The 12,048-nt window shown below is 40.2% G+C and overlaps 1 protein-coding gene across 1 annotated transcript in view; it reads left to right on the top strand.

Moving 5' to 3' along the window:
- SNX31 (sorting nexin 31) overlaps positions 1–9,201 on the top strand; it is a 63,103-nt gene extending 53,902 nt beyond the window's left edge. Inside the window, exons 12-15 of the mRNA XM_040625536.1 lie at positions 485–562; positions 6,366–6,422; positions 8,055–8,057; positions 8,953–9,201. Coding sequence (XP_040481470.1) covers positions 485–562; positions 6,366–6,422; positions 8,055–8,057; positions 8,953–9,045 — 231 coding nt within the window. The 3' untranslated portion in view covers positions 9,046–9,201. The remainder of the gene's footprint in view (positions 1–484; positions 563–6,365; positions 6,423–8,054; positions 8,058–8,952) is intronic.
- The last annotated feature ends 2,847 nt before the right edge of the window (positions 9,202–12,048 follow it).

Here is a 12,048-nt window from a genome sequence, read left to right as displayed (position 1 = left end):
AATTTTTTTTTAGTTCAATAAAAGCCATAAGGTGCTAATACCCCTTTCAGAAAGACAGGTTAATATCTATGCCTAGTAATATGTCTCTCAATAATTATGCATACAATTAAATGTAAGATCGGCCATCGTCAGTTGATTTGGTTACAATAATAAGCACTTTTTATTATTTGTTGCTTGTAAAACATGAGCTGCTTACAATGTAATAGGAGAAAATAAGGGGAAGTTTTAAGAGGGAAGAGATTAGTAAATGCAATGATTCTCTGTCTTTTTTAAAAGTTACTGTAAGTACATCCATGTAATTAAGAAAATGTATGGCTACTTGCTAATTGCATCTTATGCAAATTTATGGAAATTAAAGGTGAAATCTAAATTCTTAAAGGCATGCTGTTGGAGAGCTGAGTTCAAAATCTGCTTTGTGGTGTGAGGAGGGAAGAAAGACAAGATCTCTTCAGTTGAGAGACTTCTTTATTTCTGGATTCTTTAGGCTTTTTTGCTGAGTAGCTGCTTGAAAAAGATGATCTCAGAAAAGATGGTAAAGCTAGCTGCAGAGAATCCAGAAATGGTAAGTGCTCTTAACTGTGTATGTTTTTCACTTTAAGTTCCCACCCTCAGCCAACACTAACCTACAGGAATGAATTCTGGTCCTCCGGGGAGGAACCCAACCTCCCAGAAGTGAGCCCCTCTGCCTTCTCTAAAGAGCTCAGTCTTTAGAATTCAAGCCATTTTTCCAAGAGAAGTGTCCTTACATGGCTCTGTATTCTTGTATCTCTGCTTTCCCCCAAATGGAAGATTCCAGATTTACCATAAAAACTACATCATAAAGTCAGGATCCTGAGAGGTCTTTAACACGGCAGCGATGAACTTAAATAAGCTCTATAATTTTGTCTTTAGAAGGAACTCACAGTTTCTCGATACTTCCACTGTGCCAAATTAAAATGCCATTAGCAGTAGAAAGAAGCCATAGAGTAAAAGCTCTCAAGGCTATAAATTTTTCTCAGTGTAAAATTAAACTTTGCTTTTCCAGTCTGTATCTCTTCAATAACGGCCTAGTAACTCATTGAAAAGGTTGGTGGCAGGCTGTACAGAGACACTGAGGTTTTAAACTTTCCTACTTGACTTGTCACCATCATGGTATAAGCATACCCCAAATAAGACAGTACCGTTGGAGTTTTGAAAATGATTACAAATACTAGTGCCTGGTTGACATTTATAAACATTTTTTTTTTTTTTGGCAGAATGTTATACTGATCTTTAAAAATGCAACAGAAAACATTTGGAAATGTTCCCTAATGTTATCATTTAAGTTGAGTCCTTTATAAGAGGATGGGTGACATCTTTCGTTGAACATTGCTCTTTATTAAATTTTGCAGCTTTTTTTTCCTGAGAAAATAGTTGCATTTTGTCCTTAATTCTCTTTCTTCTAGAACTGAAAATATTTTCCTGGGGAAAATAAAATTTGCTGCCCCTTGGTATTCAAACAATTCAAAATGTACTATAGAGTAGCAGATCAAAGCCATCAAAGAATTATGGGTGCTCTTTTTTAAAGAGACATAAAATCTAACCTCTTAGGCAGGATGGACCCCCTTAGGTTCCAATTATTATATATACACATATAAAGAAGAAGAAAAAGTAGTTAGCTGAAGTAGTCCCATTAAAAGAGAGAAGGACTCTCAAATGTGGCTGAATAAAATGTAAGCTACTTGATGCAGGAAATACTTGTACAATGAATAGCTAGAGTTTGCTAAATAATAGAAGGTAGTGACCTATTTAAAATTTTCAAAAAAAAAAAAAAACAACCACACTAACTACATTCTTTAGATTTGCACACAAATTGAAACCTATCCTTTCCCGTGGCCGATAGTGAAATCAGCATATTAGTCAATAGTGCATTGCTTAATCCAAATACCTAACAAGTTTTAGTTCCACAAACTCCTTTTTCTCTTTTTTTCTTAGTTTGGTTATTGGAAAGAAAAGTTAAGAAACTTCCTCTGGAAAATTGGGTTTTTGGGGCATGTGGGTAGCTCGGTTGATTAAGTGTCCGACTCTTGATTTTGGCTCAGGTCATGATCTCGGGGTCCTGGGATCGAGCCCTGTGTCTCATCAGTCTCTGAACTCAGCAGTGGGAGGGGGGGCCGTCTGCTTGAGATTCTCTCCCCCTGACCCTCCCCCTGCTCACTCTCACTCTCTCTCTCTAAAATAATTAATAAAAAATTAAAAAAAACAAAACAAAAACCCTGGGTTTTCAAGGGGATGTTGTAGGGATAGTTCACATTTCAACGTGAAATTTCATCTACAAACCCCTGGGAAGAATGAGATCCCAGAAAGTGAAAAGAGCAGACAGATCAGCTTTTTGAATGTATACTGAGTTCTGGGCTTCCTCACAAAGCACAGATGAACAGAACGAGTCATTTTGTGGTACTTAAAGTAGCCGTATAAATGTATGACTGTGACATGCACTCATTTTCTAGGTAAACACATAAAGTCTGAACTGACACGTATCACTTATAAAAGGCTTGTATGGACTAGGATCCAGGGGTCTCTATTTTGCAAGGCAGAAGAGATTCCAAGATTTTGATAATCATGAATCTGGAAAGGGGGAGAGAAATTAAGGAAACTTTAACCAAATGAACCCCATAAATAAAGCAAATAGTCCCTAGAAGCAGATTAAATAGTACTATTTTATACTAAGAAGAAGAAAGGCTTTGAAAGAAGAAATTTAGTGCTAACTTAATTAACTTATCTTTAGGCAATGCTTTCACAGGTAAGACTTGAACCATTTCTGAAGAGATTGTTAAAATTTAAAGTCAAATAAATGCGCTAAAAAATGTAAACACACAACAAAATCATGTAACATTTTTTTTTAAGATTTATTTATGTGAGAGAGAAAGAGAGCGTGAGCAGAGGAAGAGGGAGAAAGGGAGAAGCAGACTCTCCATTGAGTAGGGCCCAGCACGAGGCTCAATCCCAGGTTCTTGGGATCATGACCTGAGCTAAAGGCAGACACTTAACCGCTGAGCCACCCAGGTGTCCTTCATGTTATAGTCTTAATGGCAGTATTAACTGCAAACCAGAAGGGGAAAAAGTTGTAACATTCTTTTTTAGAGCTATGCTCCTACGCAAAAACCTTTAATAAATAAATTTTGTTATTATTTGCTCCTTTTAACTGAACAAAATTTTAGGAATAATTTTATGTAAAAATGAAGTGTATTTGTTAGTAGTAGGGTTGGCTATATATAATGAAGAACAAAAGACAGAAGAGGGGTCCTAGGTAAAATAAAAGTTTGTGTCTTTCTCATCTAAAAGAAACCCAAGGGTAGGCAATTTAGGGCTGGGATAGTGGCTCCATGATGTCACCAGAGACCTTTCTGCTCTGCTGTCTTTAGTGTGTGGCTTTTACCTCATGTTGAACATGGCTGCTGGAGCTCCAGTCATTACATCCACATTCTAGGCAGCAAGTATGAGTGGAAGTATGAATGGCTCATCTCTTTTCTTTAAGGAAGGGTCTCTGAAGTCCCACAGAATTTCGGCTTAGGGCTCATTGGCAAGAGTTAGTCACACCACAGGCCTACACCTACCTGCAAGGGAGTCTAATAAAGGTAGTCTTTTTACAGGGTATGTTGTCTCTCCAAATAAATTTGGGTGGTATTACTAAGGAAGAAGGGCAGAATGGATAATAGAGTAGGCTACCAGCAATCTCTGCCATTGAAAGAAATCTAAAAGACATCAAGAAAAGAAAACAGATGTATTTTATGCAATGAATGTGTTCCTAATGAGTTTCTGAAAGTATATCATTATTATTATCTTGTATATTGAACCATAATCTGAATATATGAGAGGTATCATGAATAAGATAGTGACTAATTTTCTGAATTAAAAAACAATTTATATTTTTAATAATCCATACCTAGTTTGTTTTATTAGTTTGTATATTTTTTCCTTAAGTTTACTAAAAAGTGGTTCTGAATTTCTAAATTGGTTTTCTGGAAAATGGCAAAGAACAAATGGCTTTCTGATTCTTGTTTGCCTCATACCTCTCACCCCCAATGCCAACTACCATCACTATATATATTTTTCTCTCCACTCCTCTTTCATTTTGGGCAAGATCAGACCATGTAAAAGGCCACTGGGCTCAGAGATCATGCTTTGAAGTGTGTTTCTGTCACAGGTGAGGAGGGGAAACAGCAAGGGCAGTGTTATCTGATGTCCCAGGAATGTCAGCCTTCAAATAGTTGCTGTTGTCTAGAAAGCAGCAGAAGTACAGATATATTACAGCCCACTTGAGAATGGTCTGAGCATAGCAGGTGGACACAATTTTAGAGAACCAAGGGGAAATTACTATGTGGGAATAATTAGTTAGATTATTAAAAGAAATTACCTGTTGATAAAGAAGAGGGTATAGGAATACTGCATTATGTCAAAAGGATTTGCTCTCTTCCCCTCCCAACTTTATTCCCCCTAGTATATAAAATATTTAAAGCCCTTATTCAAGTAAGTCAAGGAAATAGATTATATCAGAAATTGCTTAACATTTGTAGTGGGTTCTGTTTTATTTATTTTGACATAGGGAGGGGATGAAGGTGAAGGAGAATAGGAGAGAGAAAGATTCTGAGCTGTTTTTGCCAACTTCTGTACTTGCTTGCACAAGGCTACTTACGAGTTATAATGTAAGGTTGTAAGCAGTAACAGTCATACTATAGCAAAACACGTAAGGCAACAGAGCATTAATTTCTCATTTGCCAAGACTTAATAACTGATGTTTTAAAAGATTTTATTTATTTATTTGAGAGAGAGAGCATGAGCTGGGAGTGGGGCAGAGGGGGAGGGAGAGGGAAAGGGAGAGAATCTCAAGCAGCCTCTGCCTTGAGCACATGGCTAATGCGGGGCTCCATCTCACCACCCTGCGATCCTGACCTGAGCAAAAACCAAGAGTCAGATGCTTAACAGATTGAGGCACCCAGGCATCCCTAATAATTGCTTTTTAAAAATTATTAAGCGATACTTCAAAGTTATGAACATTTCTATTAATACCAACCTAAAGGAAGTCCTTTGCATCCCTCAAAGCAGTCTATTTTATAACAATATTAAGTTAACTGTAGTTAAAAGACAACGCTCTTGCAGTGTCATGTTATTTATCCCACTTATTTTGAAATGTTCCTCTCTATGTTCTCATGAAGAATAAGCAATAAGAAACAACTTAATTAACTCACACCTCATTCTTTCATTTACAAATGACTCTGTTTACCATACAGTGGTTGGAAACTCGAGGATCCAGAGTCAAGGAGTTTATTTGTTGGAGGAGAAAGGCAATTAGGAAGGAGATATTTACGGGGATAGAGTGATACGCTGAGACCCACACACAATGCTAGCTGCTTAAGAAGAGTGTTCTTTTCCTCGAAGAAGAGTCTAGGAACTCTTCCTCCTGAGCCCTGCCTACGTCATATTTCCTGGCGTGCCAGACGCTGCTTGCCTTTCCCGGTTCCCTGTCCACTTTCTTCCACCCCGCTCTGTGCTCTGGACACTCAGCTCTGTGTGCTGCCATCTTGCTCTCAGGACTCCCACTGGGGTCACCCATGGGAAAACCCAGCGAGACTGGATGGAGCATGGAAGAAAAGTGAGATTGAGGGATTTATTTCTCCAGTTCTGTCCCTGCTGGGTCTCTGTAGTCGACACAGCCTTCTGCTGAGGGCCAAGCTCCTGGAGGTGGCCTCTCCTCTCCGCAGCTCTCACCCCTCCAATACCAGCTGCTCCCCAGGCCCCTTCAGGCCTAGGAGTGGTAAAAATTACCCTCCAGCCCCTCACGGCTAGCCCCATTGACTCACTTTAATCCTGTCCACACCTCCATTAAATCGTTCCTTTTTTTAAAGAACGCTCCTCAGGAGTGTGCCATCTGTTTTCTGCCAGGACCCTGACTGTTATGTTAAGTTTACCTGATGTACGTGAGGTGTATTCAAGCGTCTCGAGCTCCCGTTTGATCTTCACTTGATCCTTGGTGTCTTTTGATTAATCAAAGCCCCATTTGGCTTTGATTCAGCGTATGGATTGGGGCTCTGCGGATTATTTCAGGATTTTGGAGTTCATTTCACGTGAAGTCCTTTTAGAAGCTGTGTTAAATCCCAAAATCTATAGGCAACCACCACTGTTAAACATGAAGCTTCACTTCACTTTTAGGGGCTCAATTTCTGCACCGTTTGTGCGTTTGTAAATGAAGGGGGATGTGCGGACGGGAAGCAGGTGTGCCGGCTGACTGGCAGCCTTCGAGACCATTAAGAGGATTATGGTGGAAGGGAAAATGTGCTAGTTAAATAGATTATTTGTGTGCTTGCTTCTCCAGGCTGTGCTGACTGACATTTTACTCATCTATTTAGCAGATAGAAGTTCCAGAACAAGGCAAAAGTAAAAAACACCACATTCAACAAAGCCAGGTCTGTGAGTAAAATTATGTAATTGATACATTATAATTTTGATAAATCTGTCCTTTTCCCCCATTAAGTAACCGGAGTCATTCTACTTTTAAGAGTAAGCCAGAATTTTCTTTCTCAGAAGCTCCTCCACATAGGATTGGGCCAATTGGAGGACCATCACAGAAGTATGATATTTTTACTGTAGAACCCGGTAGGGCCAGGAGACATGCTCTCCTGAATTTTTACATAGAAAATTTCCAAGAAGAACATAAAATTCTTTAGTGATTTTCTTCTACACTCCATGCATTTTTTTTTTAAATCCTCTTTCTGGTTTACATTTTCTTTTCATGAATTCTCTGCAGTGTACTCTGTAGAAAACAGTCTCTAAGTTTATTACCTACTGTTTGGAGCATTTAGGTCTGTTGGGCAGATAACAATAACAATAAATGTCCTATTAGAAAGCATTAGTAGGTACTTATTGCCAGGCACTGTTCTAAGCACTTTAATGGGGATTACCACATTCATTCTCACCAAAGTCCTATAAATCATTGGAGGAAATGGGCTCAGAGAGGTTAGGTGACTTGCCCAGGTTGCACAGTAATCAATGCTGGAAGAAAGCAGACGCTCTGACTCCAGAGCTGTGCCCTTAACTAACTCTTTCTTTCTAGGTTCAAATCCTCGTGTATGTAAGTGAAATAAAGGTGACCTCCAAGTAGCATTTGAATGGAATTTATGGGTCTACCCCTGTTACATAGCTGGCTGTGTATTTAAAGGTACTAAGTATATAAGTACAGTACTTATGAAAATATAAGGCCCTTTCTTGAGTGACTAAGCTGAGTAAAAAAATTTAAAAACAGACTAAATGCAAAGCTTACTCTCTTTCATAATAGCAGCATTTCTGGCTGCTTAGATCAGAGACGGGAGATAAGAACTCCACCATGTACTGGCGATGTGTCCTCAGGCAGATAAAAAACCAAATGTTTAAGGGACTCCTGAGGTGCTTATTAAAATGTAAATTCCCGGGCCCCACTCCAAAAGATTGATTTAGCAGATCAGCATTTACAGCAGGCATCCCAGTGGGGAACACTGCACCAAGCTTCAATTTCGTTACCTGTAAAGCGTAGGTAGTAATCACTGCATCCCTCAGATTCATCAGCGGCATAGTGATTAGCACAGAGCTGTGGTTCTCAACCTTGGTGGCGCATTGGACTCACCTGGGGAGCTCTAAAAACAAATCATGGCCGGGCCCCACCCTCCAAGACTCTGACTTAATTGGTCTAGGGGCCTGGCAACGGAATTTTTAAAAGCGCCTCTGGGGGTCTACTGTACAGCAGGACTGGAGCTATTATCCTAGAACAGTGGTTCTCAAAGTGTGGTTCCTAGAGCAACACCGTCCGCATACCTTGGGAACTTATTAGAAATTCAAATTCTCAGGCCCCAAACCTACTTCTTCAGAAACCCCAGGGATAGGGGCTAGTAATCTGTGTTTAGCAAGCCCTCCAGACGAGTCTGATGCATGTCCAAATTTGAGAGCCACTGTTCTAGAACAACAGATAACACATAGCACAACTATGATCAACATCATAACTAATTCAGATGTCCTCTCAGATGAGCGGCAATGCTGAAATAGGCCAGCCTCCCTCATGCTCTAAGCAGGTCCAGCATGTCAGAAGCTGCCCAAGTATACTGAGTTCCAACTTATTTAGCAAACCTTTATATAGAGCTTGTCCTGAGCCAAGAACTGTTCTAATTGCATTCCACTTATAACTCATTTAATCCCCATAACAACCCAGCTATTATTATTTTCTTGGTTTATAGCCAAAGGAACTGAAAACACAGAAAGGTTAAGTAACTTGCTCAAGGTCACACAGCAAGTAAATGACAGAGCCAGTATTGGAACTGAAACAGTCTTTATTCGTTGTTTACCCAATAAAGTTTTTTGTTCCTTTAACCACTTTGCCATGGGGCCTGTCTATCAAGACAGATCCCTCATAGAAAAAAATTTTTTTAGCTTATCTGCCCATTGAGGCACATTTATTTCACCAGGGACAAAGCCATGGCCTAGTCTTTGAGATTTCATAAATACCGAAGGCCAACTATACACTCACTGAAGGTTTATAGCAACCATAACCTCTTACAATGTTTTAAAATAGAAAACCTGTTAAAAATTTGTATTTGTGTGGGGCGTGCACTAAAGATTTGAGGTAGAGTTAAAAATGGAAAGTTGTATGGAACTTAAGAGGAGGGGGGGGAAGGATGGGAGAGGCAGGACCCAAATGTTACCTCTGACAACACAGTGCCTGGAAAGGCCCTCTGCACAGGCCCTCGGCTCACCAGCAGGAGGCGCTCTCAGCCCTAACACAGACACCTACCCCAAACTAAAGCTTCTATGGGGAAAAAAACACTTGAAATAACCATTGCTTAAATCAATGTAACCTTTCTGTTGCCTTTTTAACATTATTTTAACATTCCTGACTTCGTAATTATTATTGTTGTTATGGAAATTATTTCCTCTCACATACATTTCTGACCTCTGTTTATTTCACAACAGAAAGACTCTTCTCGTTTTCTGCCAAGAAAAAGCAAGATTGAGATGGCCAAAGTTGACTGTGTATTTGGGACCATAAAGGAAGAAGACCTTTGACGAGAAACTCTCACGTTTTTAAATGTCCTCTTGAGTTGTCTCCACAGTGAAAGAGCTTGGGGATTGAAAGTGGGCTGCCCACCACCAGTGGAAGAAATTTGACCCCTTCCCATTTTCTCTTGACATTAAGATGGACCGTATTCACCAAGGGTACTTCAGAACTCTGTGAATCTTAAGATTAAAAAGAAATATGAACCAAAGTTATACAGTTTGCTTTTAGTGACTCATAAATGACAAGTGGCAAATCCAAATCAATTAGTATAAGTTTGTTCTCTCCCCCCCCCCCCAGTCTAGTAGATGTTTACCTGGCTGGATGAAGTCTTCGATGTGTTCTGATACGACACGAATAACAGGCTCAGCATAAAACACTATAAATGTACTTGGGGTTAAGTTCTGAAGGCATGACTCATCACCTGCGGATAACGCGGCTCTGAGAAACGGAATCATTGAAAAAGAAATCGGGACTTCGCTGACCCATCTGCAGCACCGAGCAAGGAGGTGATGAAATACTAATTTCTTTCCTTACATAATTCTGAGCCTACCAGTAGGGGTGGACTCAAAGTAACGGGCTGCCCAGTTCTCTGTTTCTCCACTGATGTAATTGTATTTTCTCTTCAGAATATGAAATTCAGCTCAATAATCACATGCTATTTTGAATATTTTTATTTTGGAAAGCAATGGGGCCCTGCACTCAAAATCAGATACTATATAAGTCTCTTAGCTTTAAAACCATGGATATTTTTTTCTCTAGATTTTTCCTTATCTAGTTTCAGTTTATCATGATAATGAATGTAATTATATATGGAATTAAGACTGCAGTAATGGAGAGGGACAGAGGAATCTATGTAATGTAATTAGATATAGTGCAATATTCTAATGTTCTTTTCTTACTGGATTGTGTAACTAATTATGTAATAAATATGAAACACATTCTGGTGAATATAAAGTTTACTGATGAAAATTCTGAGAATGATCTTTCTGAAGTGTAGAATCTATTAAAGCCCTGTAATGTTTATAAAGCAATGCCTCCAGACATAACTTCTAGTGCCATAAAGTTTTATATTTATATTTTAGGCAGTGGTAGGATGTTTTTGCGGGGTGGGGGTGGTATAGTAAACATCCCAAATCATCCATGGTGATGGTATTAATGGATTAGGATACATTTTCAGATTAAAATAGAAGTTTATCTACTATTTTGCCAATTTAAGAATAGTCCGTCAATTTCTTTTTAATTGCAAACACTTAAACTGTGTAAGGGCCTGTTGGAGACACTAGGGATGCAAAGAGAACTTGTATTTGGGGTGAGAAGGTGCATATATGAGATTGAAACATACCCAATTGCTGTTTTGTAGGTCAAAAATAGTTGAATGTTGTCGGTTTCATATGTTTCAACTTGATACCTGAGAGCTAGTAATCCCAGACAACACATGGTGGGTATCCAATGTGTAGTGTGGACCTGTGTGTCGGCGGAAGTTGGGGATCGTCAGAAAGGCCCATGGGGAAGTGAGACTTTGAAGAAGGAGTGGAGCCAAGTGGAGAAGAGATGGGGACACACATGTGAACGGCTAGGATATGCCCCAATGGAACAATGAGTGGGAAATGATGAGCAAACCCACTGTGTGCTGGCAAAGTTTTAGATTGGGGAGTAGTTAGGAGATAAAGCTAAGAGAGATGAGGGATCAGTACCTACGTATACACAAATGCAGCATTCCTTTTTTTATTTTTAGGATTTTATTTATTTATTTGACAGAGAGAGAAAGAGAAAACAGCAGAAGCACAAGTAGGGGGATCAGGAGAGGGAGAAGCAGACTCCCCGCTGAGCAGGGAGCCCGATGTGGGCTTCAATCCCAGGACCCCAAGATCATGACCTGAGCCGAAGGCAGACACTTAACCGACTGAACCACCCAGGCACCCCACAAATGCAACATTCCTATAAAATGAACAGAGCAGTTTGTCCCTTATTTTAAGATGGCAAAAACAGAAGGATTGTATTTAGTAGTTTTTTTTCCAAGACATAGAGATTATCATCGATATCAGAATACGAGAAGAAACAAGTGATGGCGTGCATTCCATAGTTTATACCATGAAGAAGAAAGGAACTGGGATAGCGGAAGACAAAACTCAAAACTTACTTTGTAAAATGACACATTCCTTAGCAGTTACGTGGGAGAAGAAAGAACGATTAGCCCCTTTGGGGATTATCGGGCCTATCTTTATTTAGAAGAAGTTGCGGGTTTGAATGACTTCTGGATCAAAACACTTCATCAGTGGTTAAAAAGTCTAAACTCCGACTGCCAGAGTGGCCTTCCCTACTGCAGGCTCCGAGAGAGGTCAGAAGTGGGCCCCCGTCTGTCCCGGGGGTGATGACCTCACTCTTGTGTGGTGCTGCAGGGTGGGACCTTCCCAGCAGCCTAGCCCCTCAGCCCGGGACAAGACATGAGCCAGTGTATGAACTTTGTAAAGGTAGGCAGCTACTGAAACCCTTCAGGTAACTTCTTAGTGGTGTGACATGGCTTCGGAAACCACCAGTGTGTGCTCTAGGCTACAGATTCACTCCATTTATATCTGCAAAACCGGCCCCCGGTCAGCCAGATTTTCTCCTGCGGCATCTGCTCTCACCAACACCACTTCTCCCCACTTCTAGACATATGTATGTGTTTCTATTGCTGTTCATGCTCCTAAAATTAGGCATAAGCACCCGGCTCACAGGCCAACCCACGAGTGTGAAAAGTTCACAAAATAGAAGAAAAAAGGGCAGAGCTGATTCAATTGTGATTAGGCCCCCAGGGTCTGAACCCCTGTGGGTGCTCAGGAGGGAATCACGTGCAGGCTTTGTCTGAAGGACTGACGTGCTCCCTAAAGCCAGGTCTTGGTCTAGGTCCGTATGTGGTGAGCTCGTAGCTTGCACGCATCCCCATGTGGACACTTGGGAAGCAAACTTGATGCTACATATCTAAGTGAGAAATTACCTTAAGTTTGCCCTCAAAGTGAATTTGAGAAGAG

The sequence above is a fragment of the Ursus maritimus genome, unplaced genomic scaffold, assembly GCF_017311325.1.
Source record: "Ursus maritimus isolate PB19 unplaced genomic scaffold, ASM1731132v1 scaffold_9, whole genome shotgun sequence".
In the NCBI taxonomy this organism is placed as follows: domain Eukaryota; kingdom Metazoa; phylum Chordata; class Mammalia; order Carnivora; family Ursidae; genus Ursus; species Ursus maritimus.
This window is presented reverse-complemented; position numbering and strand designations above follow the sequence as displayed.